Below are 21875 nucleotides of genomic sequence, written 5' to 3'. Positions count from 1 at the left end.
AGTTTTTAGCGGTTTTCAATTTGAGTAAAAACGGCTACATGGCTAACATTATTTGAAAAGACTATCATGTTTTATTCTGCAACATAAATTATAAACAAACGTGAATCTTGAAGCATTGTGTTTTTTATTTAATTTTTATTTTTAATTTTATTTTTTTTTACTTAAGTTGCAAACAAGTTGTGAAATAAAGACCATTTGACTAAATAATACAAAACTAAATGTTGCATTGCTTACATTGTTGCAGTAAAAGGTGATATCTTTCAACAATTAGAATTTATTGTTATTAGTCATTGTGATTTACTCGTTTTATTTTGTCTGTTAAAAACAGCACCCCTAGAGTGTGACATCATATGCGGATAATTGTTGTCCACAGGAATTTTGCACTTACAAAGCCTAATGTGAGCACACCTTTAGACAGAGACACTGGTTAAAACATACAACCAAACACAACAATTGCAAAACAGGGCAAATAATTTAAAGGGATAGTTCAACCAAAAATGAAAATTGTCTTATTTCACCCTCATGCCATCCCAGATGTGTATGACTTTCTTTCTTCTGCAGAACACAAACAAAGTTTTTTGAAGAATATCTCAGCTCTGTAGGTCCATACAATCCAAGTGAATGGTGACCAGAATTTTGTAGCTCCAAAAATCACATAAAGAAACATAGAAGTAATCCGTACAGCTCCAGTGGTTAAATCCATATCTTCAGAAGCATTATAATAGGTGTGGGTGAGAAACAGATCAAAATTGAAATCCTTTTTTACTCAAAATCTCCACTTTCACTTTTACATCTGAAAGTCACATGTGGTGCCTGTTTAGTTTCATTTTCACATCTGAAAGTAAATGTGAAAGTGGAGATTTAGAGTAAAAATGACTTGGGACTTAATTTAAACACTGGAGTCATATGGATTACTTTTATGTTTCCTTTATGTAATTTTTGGACCTTTTGAGTTCTGGTCACCATTCATTTGCTTTGCTTGTACCTACAGAGCTGAGATATTTTTCTAAAAATCTTCATTTGTGTTCTGCAGAAGAAAGAAAGTCATACACATCTGGGATGGCATCAGGGTGAGAAAATGATGAGAGTATGTTCATTTTTTGGTGAACTATCCCTTTAAGGGTAGGTCATGACAAACACAGTGCAAGTATATGCAAACATAAAGCACTTAAAAACAGACAAATGTTTAAATGGGCCTAAGCACAAATACATTTAGCATTCTATCTTAAATCCTACATGGTAATTTACTTGCAGTTATCTCAAATACAAAAGTCATTATTTGAAGATTTTACATTTCTACATTTTGTTCTGGCTATTATTCACAATGACATTGCAGGCTCTGAATAGCACAATATACAGAACAACTAAAATGCTATTGCACTTTATAAAACATTGATCGTTTTGCTGTCAGTCTGGGGGCGGAGTGCTCCTTGATGCTGTCAGACAAGACAGGGGCATCAGAAGTTTCCCCCTTAAAGCTGGCCATGCTTTCTGGGGGAATGAAGACATTCAAAAACAACCACTGAACAAAGCTACAATAACTGTAGACAAGAGTGAGTGGAATGGCCCCAGGTTTAAGTACAAGACATATAGGGGCCTTGAAATAAATAAGGTAACATGACTGCCTATTTTTCATTTTCGTTATATGATACTTAATCAACATCTTAACAAGTTTTCACGAGTCTAGCCATCTTGAAACTGGACATTGTGTCCAATAGGTGGTGCTGTCGTGTGGCCTTGAGAGGAAGCAGCGCTCTACCTAATCAGACATGGTGGGATATTTTGATTAAATAGGTAATTAGGTTACTTAAATAACATGCCTTGTTACCTTATTTATTGAATGCCCACGTAATTGAAGATACATCAATAAAGAGCTTTTAGAACAACTAAACTAAATTGTCTTTTTTACACATTATCTTTACAGTATCTATAGCTTGAGTCTCTTTACATCAAGTTACGTACGAACATTGACACAGCAGTCATCACCACAAGAACAGAAAAAAACAAGGATTGCAATTGGAACATTGTAAACAGCAAGGTAACAATCACATTTCCTTAATAAAAAAATGGCATTCGTTGTGTCCGCATTAAATCAGAAAGTACTTCTTGTCATTTCATTGCACTGAGCAGTTTGGCACCCCATGTGCGTAGCTAGCCACTTCTATACAAACACTGTTGTCAGCTCCACACTGATTATTAAACTAAAATTACAAAGCAGTCTTTTCATGGCAAAATGAGGAAACAAAACAGAACCAAACCAAAATAATTGTTCCTACTGGTTCCAGACCCACATTTTTTGCGCAATGAAAGAGCAACTGTTGATGGCAAACAACAGAGGATGCAGTGAAACACACTTTGCACATCTAGTCCGGTGGGTATTGAGGGGCATGCGAGCATCTGTTATGGAGCAGTGTCAGACACAACATTGAAGTGCTGTGGGGTCCTGCTGTCTGACAGTCAGGACAACCTCTTTACCATTTGCAACTGTCCTGTTTTTTGAGGTGTGAAGTCTCCACTGAGGGCACATGGAGAGATGCTGGAGGGGTACCGGTGACATCACAGAACCTGAGAAACAAAAAAGTATTTGGACAGTAAAGCCACAGTTCTTATATTCTCTACAAGTTAGTTCCGGTCTGAGCCACGTTCCAAGAGTGCTGATATACAGTACAACAGCACTGGGACTCTTCACTATTTGTATAACTCCGCTTCAGCATGATCACACGGGAAGTCGGTATGATGTTTCCGAGAGTTCCAGTACCCTATGATCGGCCACAGTATGCCGACTAACCAACAAGCAATCTCCTATCAGACATTTTTACCTTCCCCTGTGGCGTGACCGAAAGCACATTGCTTCGGCAGCGTTGGAGACCTTGTGCGGATCCCGCATTGCAACCAGGAAGTGATTGCGTCACTCGCTTCATAACTCACATTTGGCGCCCCTCTGTGGACATTTAACTCGCAAAATGGAGCTCACACATGTCCATATGCCCAACAACACTTACCGCTCTGGCCACTGGGGGCAGTGTTTCGAATTTCGGTAAGCACAGGGCAATTTTAGCTAAAGAAAAGTCAACCTACTGTGTCCAGTTTAATTGTGAGATCAGTCTGTCTGCTTCTCTGTGCAGCTTTTCCAAACAGTGGTGGGGATTTTGATTCGGAATTCATTTTGATTTGTTTCATGATTTGTTCAATGACCATTTCTGTAATTTCATCTTCAGCCAGTAGATGGCGACAAATGAACGTATTTTATGTTACGAGTGAATTGTTCACAAACAAAACAGTAGAAGTGAACAAGAATAATTGATTCACTCAAAAATTCGTTCAAAAACACTGGTTCATTGACAAACAAAACGCTAACATTATAAATGCAGTACAGAAAGAAGACTTGTGCTTGTTGCTTTGGCTTTTGGCTAAAAATGCACAAATTAACTGGCCAATTTTTGTCTAAAGCATAAGATATTAAATATAATTTACTTGTTTGTTGAACTATGGTATAAAAGCAACATCACCCATGCAATCATGCTGTTGCTCTGTATACTGTATCTGCACAGCTGTGATTACCTGCGGTCGACTCACAGCCGTGCTGATATCCGGCACAACAAAACTCTTGCTCGTGTGATATCACTATTTTAGTATATGTTACAAGACAAAATGTAAATAATATATGGTACTATTTATAATGGGGTGCAAGCTTCTGCATATTTTTTGGTAACACTTTACAGTAAGATTCTATTTTTTAACATTAGAAACATTAATACATTAGGTATCATTAACTAACAATGAACAATATATTTTGTACAGCATTTATTAATCTTTGTTAATGTTAATTTATGAAAATACAATTGTTCTTTGTTCATGTTAGTTTATAATGCATTAATGTTAACATATTAATTTTAATATAATGTATTTTTTTAAATGTATTAATATATGTTGAAATTAACATTAACCAAGATCAATAATAAGTGCTGTAAAAGTATTTTTTTTAATTAATTTTTTTATAAATTTTTTCTCCCCTTTTTCTCCCCAATTTGGAATGCCCAGTCCCCAGTGCGCTCTAAGTCCTCGTGATGGCGTAGTGACTTGCCTCAATCTGGGTGGCGGAGGATGAATCTCAGTTGCCTCCGCGTCTGAGGCCGTCAATCCGTGCATCTTATCACGTGGCTTGTTGAGCGCGTTGCCGCGGAGACATAGCGTGTGTGGAGGTTTCACGCTATTCTCTGTGGCATCCACGCACAACTCACCACACACCCCACCGAGAGCGAGAACCACACGTTATAGCGACTATGAGGAGGTTAACCCATGTGACTCTACCCTCCCTAGCAACCGGGTCAATTTGGTTGCTTAGGAGACCTGGCTGGAGTCACTCAGCACGCCCTGGATTCAAACTTGTGACTCCAGGGGTGGTAGTCAGCCTCTTTACTCGTTGAAATACCCTGGCCCCCTTTTGTAAAAGTATTGTTCATTGTTAGTTCATGTTAAAGGTGAAGTGTGTAATTTCTGCGCTACTAGTGGCACCAAACGGAATTACAAAAAAAAAGTATGTTTTCAAACAACCTTTGCCAACACCCCTCATTCTCATCATGCCCTTTCGCACTCTCTGATTCCTTATGAACAAATAGGCCATACTAAATAAAAGTTGATAAACGTTTAGTGTCGTAATGAACAAGACCACTATAACATAAGCACATCGGGCTGAAAGCGTTGCAAAGGAATCGGCTTGTCCTATAACATTGCCGGATTGAACGGCAGCTGGGTGTGCGGTGCGCGGGATAAAGCAAATGAGGTAGGATAGTTCTGGTAACTAGTAAGCATAACAAAAGTGCAGTTTCTGACCATTTTGGCACCCTAGGCGAGATCGCTGTTGTTGAAGGGGGAGGCGGCGGTGTATTAGCGAATTGCGCTGCAATCTCGTTATTATTGCCACTCCCGTTTGCCAGAGCGATCTCATCACTGGTGGTGTGCGTGTGTGTTTATGTGTCCTCCGCATTGTAAATGCGACGCCAAATGTTCACTCTTGTTTTACTCCGCTCTCTGTCTCTGTGTCTTTTAGCAAGTCTTCAAATTTAGGCGTTAACATCTCTAGACGAAGCTAAATTTCCTCTATACAAGTCTGCCATGGACATTTATATTCTCCCGGCTGAACAGCTAGTTCAAGTAGCCACGCCCCAAACTCATGCTATAGGCTGAGCTAGAGAGGGATGGCTGAAGCGGAGCAGGCTGCTCAAAATATAAACATCAATGTTTATACTTTTGGGGGAGGAAATCCCACAAATGGCTTACTTAAAGTTGTCAATGAACAATAAACTGGGAAAGTAGAACGTATTTTGACATAAATTTACACACTTCACTTTTAACTTATGTTGTTAACTAATGTTGACAAGTGAAACATTATTGTAAGGTGTTACCAATAAAGTCACACAAGTTTGAGACAGCATTAGGGTGAGTAAATGAGGAGAAAATTATCATTTTCTGCAGTCCTGAGACAGTTTATAGTAAATATCACTTAACTCACCCCTTCCAAGAACAAATTATCCTGCTTTTGTATCCACCAACTGCATTTGTACATTAACAGGCATGGCCTCTCCTCCGTACCCGCCCTTTGACTGCATTTGATTCTGAATTGAGTTCACCTGGACACAGTTCACAGGATTAAAACAAAATCAGATCGACTACATGATTAAAGCCACTTCACACAGCTTCACACTGAAAATGAAACAAAAAATACAAAGCAGGTTATTCATAGAAAAATTAAGCAAAACAGAACAAAATCCATAAATTCATAACAGGATTTTACATTGAATATTAATCATTTTGTCATTTTTGGTTTAAGATGCATACACAGGTCAAAAGATTAAAGACACAGATACAATTTCAGTATACAGAACCCTCAATCACTGATTCGAAAACGAACAAAATCAAGTGGTGCCTGAAGATTCCCACCCCTGGGAATGATCTGATTCTGGACAAAACAATTCAGCATCTGCTGTACTTACAGAGTTCATGCCACTGAAGAGATCTCCAGACCCTACGTGCGCTGTGTGGACAAAATTGGTGGGCTCGCCGATCATACTCCGATCTATACGTCTCCGCCTCTTCTGCAGAGAAACACACAATCATAACTGAATACATATTGGAACAAGCACGATTATTAAAAACCTTTTCAACAATTTTTCAAAATGTCCTTTTCCTTTCTTATTTTCTTTTCCTGTGTGCATTAAAGTCAACATGAACCCATTTTGAGTGATTCTCATTAAGCCTGTCAAGAAATGTCCTGGTCATATTTAACCCCAAATCAATACGAAAAAAAACCAAAAAAACATACAATTACATTTTGAGTAAAGAAAAAAGAAGCATACATTTAGGAACATAAAGACTTTTTGCATTGCAAGATTCTTTTCAGGACAGATATGCACATTTTACCCCCCAATTCTCATTACCGTAACACGTCCGGATGTTTTAGTTTTACTATTCCCATTGTTTTCAATGATGATTCTCATTACCATAACACAGTCATTTTTTCACTGTATTTCAGAAGAAAAAGATTCTGTTGTACAATGATGTCCTTAATTAAAATTAAAGAAAATTAAAGGCAGTACCAAGGGAGAACTGCTATGATGTATAAATATGTTTTAAATAAAATATATATATATATATTTTTTTTGCATTGCATTGCGGTAATGAGACCACATGATCACGCAGGAAGCTGGCATGTTGTTTCAGAGAGTTCCGGTACCCTATGATCTGACACTATATGCCGACTCACTGACAAGTGCCATCTCCTGCCAGACATCAAACATGTTTACCTTCGCCTGTGATGCATCCGAAGTGCATTGCATCAGCAGTGGGGGAAACCTGGGTTCAGATCCAACGTTGAAACCAGGAAGTAATAATGTTCACATAATCAGTGACGAACATAATTTGGAAGTTGCATGTTTCCCACATTACATTTTTGGTCCATTGATGGTTAGGTTTAGGTTGGGGGGTACAGTTTATAAAATATGTATTCCTCTTTACTGAATTACAGCCTGTACAGCTGAAAACAACTCGCTTCACAACTCGCTTTTGGAGCTCCTACATGGACATTACACCCGGAAAATGGAACTCACACGTGCCCATATGCCCAACAACACTTTCTGCTTTGGCCACTGGGGGCAGTGTTAGGATTTCTGTAAGCACAGACCATTTTTAGCCAAAGAAAAGTCAACCTACTGTTTCTGATTTCACTGTGGGATCAGTCTGTAAAATTCACAAGGTCAATTTTGATTTCATGTTGACTTTCAATGAAGCAGTTCATAATATTAACAACAAATAAGCTAGCCATTAGCTATTTGTTAAATATAAGAAACGCAGTCTGCAAGTCAACACCTTTGAAAATAAAACGAATATTTGCATTAGTTTCAGGGGCATTTACTCTGTCGAATCAGATGTATTACCTTCACTAATTAATTAGCTTTGCACAACCAAGCATTTAAGGATTTAACATGACTGTGCGACATTTAAACATAGTCAAATCATAGGCCTGGCAAAGGGTAAATACCTGCTTGGCTTTGGGTCATTTGCTAAACAGATTCAAAGTCAATCTCTGCTCTCAATGAAAACTTCCCCCTTCTGTTACTGTGTATCAAGTCAGACATTACATACGGCAGTTGCTATGACAACTGGGCAGTTACAAAGGAGGTGGAATTTCACAGATCACAGCATCTGCAATGATGAAACCTGAAGAGTTTTAGCTGTACAAAACACGGTTCAGAGCAACAGTCTGTTGGAGCAAAGCATCAAGATTGCCATATTTTTATAGCATTTTGCTCTCTCACGCAAAATCTCAGCCTACAGAATGTACAAAGCTGAAAAAGTAGCTGCCTGCGGGGGTTGCCAAGATGGACGCCAAATGAACCGAATTGCCTCATAAGGACTTAATGTAATGAACTGGTAAATATATTCTCTAGCAAAAGCTTCCAGTTTTCTTTTCTATAAAGGCTGCATGTTCTGTAACATCAGAGTATTGCTTGAATTTAAGTGATGTTGATTTAGCAACTGATAAATCAAAGTAATGACCTCAGGCAGACCGTTCCAAACCATTGCAAGCCATTTTCTCAACCTCAGATTTTGTCCCACATTCAGCACAGGGTCTGTCTCTCTGCCTCACACATTACCAAAGTAACAAGGATTTACTACACTGACAAATCCCTGTTTTAGTCCACTCCATGAGGACTTAATGTCCTGGGGCCAGATTCACAAAAATGTTCTTAAGAAAAAAAAATAAGAAAGTTCTTAGGATAAATTATAAGAAGTTCATGAGAACGTTCCAAAGTGCAATTCTTGACAAATTCTTAAGAAGTTCTCAAATATTTTCTTAAGAACATAACTTTTTTCTTAAGAATAAAAAGACAGGCTTTGACATGCCTGCTAATGGAGTTGCCTTGTCTAATAGCCTACAACAAATTAAATATTTCAACACTGGTAAATCGTAACAAATCATGTATCTTTTAACTATCAAGCACCTTGCAATAATTTTTTTGAATGTAAAGTGCATGAGATGTGTTAGTTTAATGATATTAACCATCATAGGAGAATTTACTTGCTGCTAACCATTTGATAAATTTTAATTTGACATGGAGGAAAAGAAATAAAAAACTTTAGTAGACGAGGTTCTTGTTGAGGAAATTACTTTTTGAGGAAAAAGTTCTCCTTGGGAAGCTTGATAATTATATCACGTCAGAAAGTAAGAGGCGGGTAAATGGGAAAGGGTGGCGGGGGCTGTCTCCGCCCAACTCCGATAGGGATGTGGATGGGGGGCTGAAAAAGAAAGTCTCAGCTTTATGCAGCGCATTCTTTTGAATTAGCATGATTGGTCACCACATTAAGAAGCTTCAAAACAACATTTTTTTGTTCGAATTTACCATTTACAAGGTTTGAAAGCTGAAAATAAAAATATCATTAATCACAAAACAGTCAGAAATATGTTTTGGTCTAAAATCACATTTCTACATAAACAGCCCATTGTGACTTCAGACTAAACACTATAGAACGTATCACATTTAAAACAACCCAGTTAATTCATTAAACATCTTACCTTTTAGAATTTAAGACAACTGTGAAGTTATCCTAACATTAAGATGTTATTTACGACGAAAATTGTAGTTAAGAAGAACTGTCTTCTTAAGAACGTTTTGTGAATCCGGCCCTTGGAGTCCGGCTGAGTTGTGCTTAAAATAAAGTACCCACCCTCAACAAACCAATCACACTCTGAGGAGACACACTACTGTTGTACAAGGGTCAAAGGTGAAGCTATGCTTCAAATCAACAGTAAAACAGGCTTTGCCTTCTTTGGGAAATGTGTACATGTGAAGTGTACAGTGAAACATTGTTATGGTGTAAATGTTTCACAGAGAAGAGAACTGAGCATTTGCCAACTCAAGAATACTCATGTTCTGAGGGGACAACGACACATTATAACACCTGAAAATGGGCAGGGTAATGGGTAAATTAAAAACGTATTATGGTGTTTGGACACTTTGTTGATTTATTAAAGAGGGCTACAATTTTTGTCAAATGGTCTGTGAAAAGAGGTGCTTAAAGTTCAGAAAATATTGTTCATCCACCTCAGGAGTAATATTACATGAGTTATTTTATGTTCTATTTATTTAGTATGAGATTTGCCATTTTTGCAACCCTGTTACCAATATCGGGATGTCTGAAATACAGTTGAAAACCCAGATTTGTATTATTTTCTAGTAATAAACATAAAATAAAAATAAAATCTATAAAATTAAAAAGGAGACATATTGGCAACTAGGGATGTGCCTGAAGCCAAATACCTTATTCGGAAAGGAACAAATAATGACTTCAAGAAGATAACAGATTCATCCGAATAATATAAAAAATATCTGTATGACTGATAATCCAAAAAGCACAAGGATAAAGCGACATTTTAAATAAACATATCCAGATTTACAACAAATTTATGAATCTGTGCAGCCAATATTTCTAAAGTGTAAACCTTATGAATTTTAGATCGAATAGGCGCAGTCTCAACTCCGTTTGCGGTTTCTGTTAATTGTGCACGTCTGGAGCTTGCCAAGTGTATCATTAACTAAGATACGACATAATATAAACTTTCTACTTCTTGAAATGTCTATGTTTATGTATCACACGATTCACACGTGATTCTCATGTATTTATTTATAGCCTAAACATGAGCGTGATGTTAAATTCCTGACCTGAAGTGATTTAATGTCGGAGCTCGTCTTTCTTAAAGTTGACCACATTTATATCCACATCAGCGATTAAGGTAATTAACTTAATTTTATTTTAATTTATTTTATTGTTTGAATTTGTATTTATTATTCACTGCAAAATGTGTGCTTGACATTTCACATTTTGCTTGACACTTCTTGCCTCCAGAATAATGTTGTTATACATGCACAGACAAATTAAAATTCTGTTTCATGCAGATATTAATATCTGAAATATCAGGAGAAACCACAACTATTCCACAGTTAATGTAGCCTACAAATTCAGCTTCATCTGGTAAGAAAAAAGAATAATAATATTTATTTAAATAATAATTGTATAATATTAATAATAATAATAATTATTATTATTGTTATTAGGCTATTGTTATGAAAAGGCATATACAGGCATATTTTATTAACGGAAACTATAAATGTAAGAGTAACACTTAAAAATGGGCATTTCATTTAGTTTTGATGCACTTCTGGGTTAAGCCCCGCCCACACCCAGTTCTATCTGAATACAGAGACAGCTACAGATAATTTTGTCATATGAACAGATACAGATACAAATACAGATAATGGCTTCGATGCACACCCCTATAAGCAACCCTACGGACTCTATTTTTGTGAATGCACAAAGCAAAATGCTACGCGCAACGATCGTGAGTGCGCTAATTCTAAATGCAATTTTTGTGCCAGCGCAAGGCGCAAGTGGGCGTGGGTGGGAGTGATTGCACTAACTTTGGGTGTATTCTATGTTAATGAAGTGCCGCAGAGCGGAATTTGCTATTTTCCTGAGAAATAGGCAATTGAACTAAGACGTTTCAAAAGCAGGTCTGCTTTCCAAACTCAGTTCCTACATTTGCAGTTTGGAGATACCACCAGCAGATGGTAATAAAGTTCATGTCCAAACTAAAATATAGAGAATATTCCAGAATGTTCCAGTACCCTGACAAACTGGAGCTCACACGTGCCCATACTTTCAACAACAGTTCCAACTTCAGCCACTGGGCCAGTGCTTTGAATCGAAATTAGCAACTAATTTCAGCTGAAGAAATTTCAACCTACTGTCTCCGTACTGACAGTGCGATCATTCTGTTCCAACATTCTCAATCGTGCACCAAGGTTTTTAGAATACATTCTTTGAAATAAATAGTGTATATATATATATATATATATATATATATATATATATATATATATATATATAGATGCTGAATAGAAACCAGTGTGAAAGCAATGTTGTGGATGGTGTGTTTAGTGCTAGAAAGCAATAGCTTGATTGTCCACAACAATTCAAAATTGATGTAATGATATTGTGGAAATATATTTAAATGGTTGATGGCTGGAGTTTTGTCCTGGAATGGGACATGTGGTAATGTGGTAAATCTACTGCTATACTCTTGAGAAGACCATGTATGGTAATTGGATTCTATGTGGTATTTCTGTAAAACAGTCGCTCAATTTATGAGCTTGACTTTACAGACAAAACAGTAGGGTTGGAAACGGAAACAACGTGGTCTCTCAGGAAATCGGCATGTTGGTTCCAAATTCTTTTCACCTAAATTCAGACTCAATGTGTTACATTTTGGACAGCCACCACAATGCCTTGACTTTTCATTAGGCTGTTTTGGTCTTGATACTGTCAGAGTATTTAAGTCTGTGTTCCTTCTGCATAGATGGAAGGATTCAGATGTTCATGAAACCATTAATGGAATCAAATGAAATTTACAGTATTTACAATTTGGTTACAGTGTTGTTTTTTATGGAACCGGTTCTCCGTCAGACTGAGGTGATGTTAGAAAATCAGCGACAGGAGGTTGAAGTTTCTGTCTGCTAAATCGGCCTCTACTTTCTGAATTTCCGAACTGCCTCTCCCAGTGGTCAAAGCTGGACCTACAGTTGAACGCATGCGCACATCTTTACGCCATGCACTGCGCAAGTGCAAGACAGGAGCAAACATCCACATGAATACGAAATAATAGTAATTAAATATAAAGGTAATTCATATACTCCTAACCCTAACCCTAAACATAACCCTAACAGTAGTCATGTTTCCATCCAAGTTACAAGAACAATTTGCAAATAAAGCAGCGTTTCCATCCAATGTGTTAAGGAGAACAAAATAGTCACTTCTGGGGTAATTAATGCAAAATAGAAATGAAAATTTTATATATTCTATTAGTTGAAGCCACTGTGGCTCTTTTATTAAATTGCCAGAGTAACATTTGAAATGCTAGAGTATGCAGTGATATTGACATGTCTTATTGACGCAAAGTCATAGGACTTTTTTGATGCACATCTATTTTCCTATATAAATTCTAAGGGTTAAATTGGGCCAGTATGGTCCGGAACGGCATTCTGGCACCTTCGATTCCCCCCCAAAAAAAGAAGTCAGTCCATTCCATTTCTTGTATTCTCCGATGCAGTTTTTGTTTGATCCATTTGACATATTCCGTCTCTATTTAGCGAGTGTACTTGTTCAAAAATATTTAAAGTACATTATGCTTCGCTCTAGTCAGTTGTGGTCGCTGGTAGAGGCAGCATATATGAGAGCAGCAAGAGACAATGTGTCCCCACATATTGGCGCTGTGGTCTGATCTCTGATTCATAGAAATCGCGTAATATGGAATCATCTGCTCACCCGTTTCTTAGATCCATTGATATGCAGTAGTGATTTTGCTTAGTTTTGTTAAAAAGCTGTACGCACAAAGGGGTTTTGAATCCAGAATCACTTGCATCCAAAGTGACATCAGCATAGGTCAATATATCATACAACTTGAGATCCAAAGACCACTCAACCAACACACTATAAAAGGTTTCATGTTATTTGTATATTTATGTGTGTACTAATTTTTTGCTGATTCAGCATTTATTTTAATTTATTTATATATTTAATTTTAATTATTTATTTTTTAATTGTTTTTATTCTAGCAAATATACAGAGGGATTCACTAGTAAATGCTTCTTCATGCCACACAATTTTAAACTCGTGTATAATTTAATACATATGTTTTCATTACAAGTTAAAGTGTAATATAATTAGATTTAAGTTTAGCATGATCTATAGGTTGACCCCCAACCTAGAGCAAGAAGGTAACTTTTAACCCCTATAAATTCTGTAATAAAATATTCATAAATGTTTTTCCATTGTAGTTTATTCCACTGCTCGAAGTGGAATGATATTGGTGCGCCTACTATTTTGACTTGTTCCCCCTGAGCGTTTCTCCATCTGGATGACAGTGCCGCCACCACAGAAGAGTTGCCGGTATGCAAGAGATGCTGCTGGTAATGTGACGTAATTTTGTCATCATTGCCGGTATTGTGTAGCGGTATGTACTGGCTCAAATCTTTAAATTGCGTTACCCTTGGTTGCACCCAACAACAAACATAGAGAGTGATCGGTATAGTCCAATTCACGAATGTCTCTTATGAATCAGTTCTTTTTAATAAATCAATCAAAATGACTTTTTGTCTAGGTAACAGACTGTGTATTAAAGGCTTGTGATACTTAAATCAGGGCTCTTTTTCAAGTACTAAAAGAGTAACGGACTCATTAAGAAACTGGATCAGAGTTGGAAACAGAATTGTTAAATTCTTTACAATTCCTATCCCTATAGACTAGACCTAAGAAACTCTTTGCTTAAGCAATAAACCTTGCGTTGTTGTAGTTACTGTTCTAATGTTTTGTGTCGATCATGTCGGTTGGTGTCAGACCAGTGTGTGGCCCTCAGGTTTTGTCAGCAGGAATCAATGGACCAGACACAACCCCATTACTGCAATTTCACAGCACAGTTTTAAACAGCCAGTCAGCTGTGAGGAACTGCATGACAGGGAAAGGTCAGACTTTTAACCACTGGAGTCTCACACCCCATTTTATTTACACCTTTTCAGCGCAGGAATAAAGTGAAGATGAAACAATCCATATGAACATTACCGCTCTTTTCCGAAGCCTATTGAGCTGCCTATATGGTCAGCAATTAAATGCATCGTAGGCTCATTCCCGACGTGAAGGCAGTTAGGTGCATATATGATACCATTCAAATGGCATGCAAAGCTTGAGAAATGTTGATATACTATAAATATACTTGTAATTCATTCAATACTCAAATGTATTGAAAAAATAGTTAAATCTAATTAAAAAAGACTATTTTATCCTATATTAGCGGGGGCTGTGTTTTCGTACTCTTATTGCAGTATAATGTCATTAACTTACCTAAACTAACTCAAACTCTAAAAGTTGCTGCAAAAACTGAATTCTGTAGGAACCACTGGTGTACAGTAGTGGCTCAAACTCTATCCAAGTGATGACGTCTAGATTGGTCAGCAGGGTATATTCAAGGACAATCGCTTGTCCAGTCTTCACTGCAGTAATGACAAAGGCACACTGGACAGCACGCTCACATAACTGCAGCATCAACTGCACTGCCACAATTACATACTGTACCTGAATATTCAACCTAACAAGATAGTTATTATTATTTTAGTCTAATGATAAAAGCTACAATGATTACGATGACCACTAGGCAACAAAATAAAGTAACATAGGTTTGGCAGGAGCTTGTCAAGTTAGTCCTGTCAATCATAATGCAAGCACATAATGCAAGCACAAAGAGAGATCGTTGCCAAAAAATATTTTTTTTGAATTCTGCAAAGTTACAGAGTCTAATAATAAAATCAATTCGACTGGATTATCTTTATGATCAAGAATTTGCGTATGGCAGCGAACTGACTTTTACTGATGATGTTAACAGTATTAATTAATTAAATAAAAGGTGCATATTTTATGATTTATTAAGTAAAGAAACATACATTGAATTTGATAATTGTGCAAAACAGTGGGGATCAGTGCTACATATTCCCGCCAGTGAATTAAATTTAAAATCAATACGGCGAAATGTGAGGTACCCGTTCAGAACTGTAAATAATAAGTTACTGCAATTTAAGAGTCTAAATCATCTTGATTGAACACCAGCTAAATTGTTGAAGATGGCAAGACATGATAACAGTTTATATAATAAATGTCAGAAGGAGGAAGGTAATCTGCTGCACTTACTGTCAGCAGTGTGAGTTGGTGCAACAGTTTTGGAACACAACCCAGACTATACTCAGTTATTTAGAAATAAATCTGCCCTTAACAGTATTTACAGTATACTTGGTGATCTTTCAAATTATACATTTCCAGCACATCGTAAGTATTTATTTTTAATTACCTGCATAATCACTAAAAAAAGTTACAATAAAAAAGTGGGTAGACAAGGTTACTATAATGAGGAGGAGGGTGGGGCCAGGCCGGGCCGGGCCGGGCCGGAAGGACACACGCCTGGCCCTGAATTGGGCTAATCAGCCAGGAGGAGGATAAAGAAAAGCTGGAGGTGCCAGTTCGAGAGAGAGAGAGACACATGCGGCCGCTGTGTGTGTCTATGTGTTTGTGTTTGATTTGAGTTCATTTCTGTTATTAAAACTTACATTGACTGTTCAGCCGGTTCCCACCTCTTCCATGCCCACCTTACCCCGTTACATTGGTGCCGAAACCCGGGAAGGAGGAGGGGTCACTGCCGGCCACCGAGAGTTGGAGGAACCACTGTCGTCCGCTGAGAAAGAGGAGGAGCCATTCTGTACACCAGGGGTTGGAGGACTCGCTGCCGTCCACCAGGGGAGGAGAGAGCTGTCGTCAGCTAGAGGTCAGAGGAGTGGCTGAGGACCAGGCAAAGGCATGTCCGGGGACCGGTGAGCCAGTTTTCTCTCTCTCCTCTCTCTCTCTCTATCGCTCTGCCTCGCTCTTTGCCTCTCCCCTTTCCCTCCCCTCGTCTCTCCAGGAAGAGAGGGGAGTACATCATGCCGGGGGTTTCTCTGGCCTGAGTCGGGTGATGGAGGAGTGTGATGAGGAGGAGGGCAGAATCGGGCTAATCAGCCGGGAGGGGGATAAAGACGAGCCGGAGGTGTCAGTTCAAGAGAGAGAGAAAGAGCCACATGCTGCCGCTGTGTGTGTGTGTGTGTGTGTGTGTGTGTGTGTGTGTGTGTGTGTGTTTATGTTTGTTTAAGTTCATTTATGTAATTAAAGTTTCGTTGACTGCTCAGCTGGTTCCCGCCTTCCCCTTGCCCATCCTTTACCCTGTTATAGATATGCCTTCTTTTAAAGAATGGGTTACGGAAGCTGTTGATCATGTTAAAATGGAGAAAGTTGTATATAGTTTAGAGGGTAGACTAAATGAATATGGGATAATGTGGGGACTCTTAGAGAAGTATCTTAGTAAGTTTGGGTAAGAATGGCTAATTGGGTTGTTTTGATGTGTGTTTTATTTTTATTGTTCACTGCTAGTTGAAAGGACTGATTGATTTATGTATATACTGCATGTATATTTGTTGACTTTTTAAAAGAAATGTTATATGAAATATGAATATAGGAACACAAATGTCTACATGCAAGAATATACTGTATGTGTAGCTATGCACTTGAGATTTTTTTGAGAATGTGTAATGTGGTTCTAGCTTTTTGAACTTATTTATCTAAATCAGGGACAATAACGGGTGGGATAGTTGCTGGGGTGTATTCACATGGGATAAAAAAATTGGCTTCTTTGCAATTTGTTATGAAAATGTTTTATGTAATTTATCAATGGAAGCAATAAAATGCAAGCACATATAGGCATCTGCTTACGTTACTCCCATAACGATTCTTCCCGCATCCCTCCACCCCACCTACTTCTCCATAATTAATCTTAACTAACTTCAATTAAGTGGTCCGGAAGGGGGGAACTTAGAGCTTGAGCTGAGCCGCATGCTCAAGCCTCTCCTTTACGGACAGCAAGCCAAATATGTTTACTCTTGTAAGACTGGCACAAAATTGTCTGCATCACTTCCGGTAAAAGTCAAAGAACTCTGCGAGAACCAACATCATAAAACTCTCACACAGAAGACATCTCCACCTGGGACAACACACCCCACTGATTAGGGACCATAAAACGCACATCACACTCACATCGGTTCTCTCTCTCTCACCTCAGGACACTTTAAGGACATCAAATAAACTAAGTTATGACTTATCCTGTTCTGTAATGTAAAAGGTTTTTGATCATGCATATTTGGTTTCATTTGAAAGATCTCATTGTGAGTGGTAACACCGTCTCATTCCCTTCCAGCAAAATCAAGTCACTAGTAAGGTTTCAAAGTTTAGTAGAATTCTGTAAGTATCAGTATGTCCCTCCCACAGGAACCATGTGGAATTCTTTGTAAACATAAATGCAAGCTTCAAAGAACTTGCTTGCAACCCTCTAAATTGTAAAACCAGATCCTAAATAACATCAAACACACACATCTGAAATAACAATAGAATCGTTTGGTACTTAAGGAAGGATGGCAGAGGAACTCAGGGTCTCTGTAGCCAGATGATCCACACAGTACTAAACAAAATACTTTTAGATAAAAAGGCAAGCATGAGCAGCAATCTAATTAGTATTTAGTCAATTGCTGTTTTAATGACCAATACTGGCATATTTGTGACTGTGAGATCCGCATACATGGCCGGCGCAAGACTGTCTAAGCGACAGGAATCCGAATGAACGTGTATAATATATCCTTGGAAACTTTTATAATTGGAGTCAGATCAAAATAAATGGGGATCATAAAACGAATAATAAAGTTATTTAATTGGAACAAAATAACTTTAACTGAATGCGCACGAAAAGACTGAACACGCAGGAGACCTTCAGCCACGCCATTGGATGCCGACATTGGACCAGTGGGTGGACCCTTACAAAGTGGTGACTGAGCGAGTGATGTCTTTTCAGCGCGACATTCCGTTCCATTCCACACAGGACATGAGGTATGAGCTTCTACTTCTCTGTCTCCAGCTGCTGTGGTAAGTCCATTCTTTTTGCCTATTAGAAGTGTTGAGGGAAAGCACAGACGCACCCCATATAGACACATTTTGGAGAACGGGTCGAAATACCCACTGTTAGACCGGAGACCGAAAAAATCCGGTGGGGCTACAAAACCACAAGTGTATCAGGGAAGTGGTAGCGGCAGTATACGAGAAACTAAATCTCTTGCTCTGCAAATTAATGATTTCTTTGTTCGCCCAAGCGACAAGAGATCAAACTTAAACTGGAGATAACATCATCCAAAATTTTATTCTGATATTCAAGGGAGGATTGCAGTTGGAACTTTAATTCTAAAATCAATGAACACCGTCGCTATTGTTCATTTACTTTACTGCAACGAACTCGCAACATTTCAAAAGAATGAGCGGGTAGCAACTGTAAACAACTAAAAAGTAGCGACTGAGATATAAACATTGCAAGTCAATGTGTTTGCATGTGAAAACAGAGTGATGTGATGAAAAAAAATAGTAACAAAAGAAATGTCACTAGTTTATAAATCAGTAAAGAGTACTATAACAACCTATTTTTAATTTTGCAACTGTGCTAAACACTGTTGTTATCATAGAACACACGTGATGATACTGCATGAACACATATTGCAGGCTAATGCAGTTTATTTCTGAAAACACTTGACTGTTTCTGCTGTAAGTGTTACAAGAAACACTTAGATTAGAGATTGTAAATGCTCGGGCATTCTAGACTTTTCGTCTTGTGTAAATCTGAAATAACTCTAATCATGTTTCTCTTGAAATTATTCACCAGTTTCAAGCTGAATGTGTGACTATGTCGGATATGTTTGTCTCTGATATGGCACACTGTGCTATTTACCAAATAGCTTCAGTTAAACCATACTGAGTACAAAATTCCATGTGGCTACCAGTAATTTCACACAATTACCAAACTCTCAGTAGTTTTACACAGTTAGCATTAACCTTCAGTAACTTTAAAAAGACTGAAGAACTTCAGCTTAAGCTTTTAAAATCCAAGAATACTCTTTGCGCCTTGCATTACCTCTGACTCTGCCCAGCCCCCTTTTCATATTCAAATAGATTCGCATGAGAATACACCCAGTGACATCTTAACTTTGTTATAATGGCATAATTGCATTCAATTTCATATTGTAATCACAAAAGCTCTGCAGCTTAAGCAGAAATTTGACCCATGTAAGTGGGTGTGAACAACAACATGTCCATCAAAGGCTTTCAGCCTGACCTGTTGTTGTTCACACATATCTGATATATTGCCAAATCAAAGGCATGTATTCTCAAAAGAGCAGTGAGTTGACAAATATCTCATTCCAGAAAACCTCCAGAGACCAGTAATAAAATTATTTTAATTGATACTATTTTTAATATAATATAATTGTATTATAATTACATTATAATATGCATTATATTATAATGGCCAAACATGGCCACAGATGGAGAAAGGTTATGCATGAATATACTATACATGTATATTTGTAATGACACTACCAAACGAACAACCTTACAGGCCCTGAAAAATTCTTGCGATTGAATTTCATTGGTTCGCTTATCAGTGCCAAGAGGGAGGGTATACGGTCGTTTTTTGCTGTGCATCAATGCTGTAAAGACAGAGGCACGTGATAACAAACCAAATCATCTCTCACTGAGAAGCACCAATTCAAATTATATCTGATCAGGGGAACCATTCTACTGTGTAGACAATGAAAAATGTGTGTGTAAAATGCTAAACATCAGGCAGAAATTTCACAACCCTGACAGACCACAGAGATCATAGATCATAGATGATCAAACGTGTGAATAGCACCCTTAAAAAAGCTAAGCAGACAACACATCACCAAAAGAGGTGAACTGATTCTTTGACCACAGAGCTGTGTTGAGGAAAAAAAAAAATAATTCCCCAGCAAACCTGGGGCCTATATTGCTCACAACAGCAGACTGTGCAGGCTCAACTGCAAGAACAGCTTAAGGTGCTACACACTTCAAACTGCACTAAAATATCAGCAGTAATTCAGATCTCACCAAAGATGCTCAGTCTAATTTGATCTCTGAAACTAAATATGCATTAGACATTGTAATGGTACATGTATTTGTAAAGCAAAATGCATCTTCCCCCTGATGGCATAAACCATACAGTATGAGACTAAAGCTGTCTGTAACAGTTTGGCTTTGACCATCAGAGGAAAATAAAGAAAGTACCACATGTCTAAATGCAAATTAATTAAGGGTTCAACATTTACTGTTTTCCCTCTGTGGTTGTTCCCATTTCAGGTTGCAATCTCGTGAGGGACAGATGCCAAAAGGTTTCTGATCCCCCTGCTTCAAGCCAGGACAACGGATTGACCATGCAGGAGATGGGTGCGAAGGCAGTCTAAAGGGGCCATTTACACCTCACAGCACTACACAAACAAAAAATAGATATATGGCCTCCCGGTTTAGCCCTGGAACCAAATTGTGCAACACCAATTGCTCTAGAACAGGTTCCAGAGGTTCCCATCTCCCAGACATGAACATACAGAGCACACACTTTCATCATTACACTTTCTTGACATCTTGACCTGGTACAGACAGTAAAACTAGCCAGGCTCCATCACTTCACATCATGGAACAAAATAATGGCCTAGATTCCGAAAGTACTAATCTACTGAAGATCTGGCCTGCCTCTCACATACACATAGCCTCTCACATATACGACATTACGAACCTGTTGCCATAAAACAGTCATAATTATGGCACACATGACATACACTATTTACAACTTTCCAACAACTTATTTGAAACACTGTAATGTACATGGGACATGTGCATGGCTACAGTCACACATCAATGATTTAATTACTAATTGCAAGCAGACTTGCCACCCAAATTTCAACATTTCCACCTACATATAAATCAAACCAATTGATTGTTGTTGGCATGGCTGCAGACCAGAGGGCCCCTGGTTTTCAACACATCGCTAATAACAATGCAAAGTAATAAGAAGTGGATGATATGAAGTGCAGATACTTCTATCGATCCACTACACATTTTGAAAATAGACATGTATCATCGATTGTGACTTAGCCAGCAAATCACACACATTGGATAATTCTGAATTAGCACTGTGATTATTATATATATGTAACCGTGATTCTACAATCATAGAATTATTATTATAACTATACGTTAATATTGTATACTGGTGATGAATGTTCTGATTGCCTTGGATTCTGTGCCAACTTTTCTTTAATCCATCCAGATCAAGCTTTTCCAAATTCCACTACTATACGCCCGATTGGCGTGGTAGTGAAAAATTCCAATAGTAAAATGGGATCACCTTACTGGATATGACCTTGAAGGGTACTGAGACCTTGTTTACCAGTCGCACATGTTGTCATGAAACTCATCACTATGTTGTTTGTACATGTAACACCTTACAACCTTTTTTTCGTAATGACACTAAACTCATAAATGTTCAGTCATTGCATGGCCATTCTGACACAGTCCAGGTGTCACATACTCAGTAGTGTGTCATCAGTGAGATGAATTCCTTCACTTATGGAGGACTGACCTGTCCTGCCAATCACTCCTTTGCTTGGAGGTAACAGAGGACTTTTCTATGGGTCAGATCAACATCCTAGGGAGGATACCACTGGACACTGAAGTTTCCCCATGGTGGGATGACACAATGGACTTGGCACAAAGAATGATCCTGCAGACGTAATACTACCTCAACCAGGCACAGATAGAAACAAATCTGGCCAAAAAGACAGCACAGATCCTCTCCAGTTCCT

The 21875-nt window shown here is 38.1% G+C and overlaps 1 protein-coding gene across 2 annotated transcripts in view; it reads right to left on the bottom strand.

The window, feature by feature from the left end:
* Positions 1 to 569: 569 nt before the first annotated feature.
* LOC127432674 (CDC42 small effector protein 2) overlaps positions 570 to 21875 on the bottom strand; it is a 73569-nt gene continuing 52263 nt past the window's right edge. For both annotated transcript variants that reach the window (XM_051684030.1, XM_051684031.1), the window contains exons 3-5: positions 5994 to 6095; positions 5513 to 5630; positions 570 to 2565 (exon numbers count right to left, since the gene is read on the bottom strand). In XM_051684030.1, coding sequence (XP_051539990.1) covers positions 5529 to 5630; positions 5994 to 6095 — 204 coding nt within the window. In that variant the 3' untranslated portion in view covers positions 570 to 2565; positions 5513 to 5528. The remainder of the gene's footprint in view (positions 2566 to 5512; positions 5631 to 5993; positions 6096 to 21875) is intronic.

Source organism: Myxocyprinus asiaticus, chromosome 42, assembly GCF_019703515.2.
Source record: "Myxocyprinus asiaticus isolate MX2 ecotype Aquarium Trade chromosome 42, UBuf_Myxa_2, whole genome shotgun sequence".
NCBI classification, from domain to species: Eukaryota; Metazoa; Chordata; class Actinopteri; order Cypriniformes; family Catostomidae; genus Myxocyprinus; species Myxocyprinus asiaticus.
The sequence above is the reverse complement of the archived record's forward strand: the minus strand, read 5'-3'. Positions and strand labels throughout refer to the sequence as shown.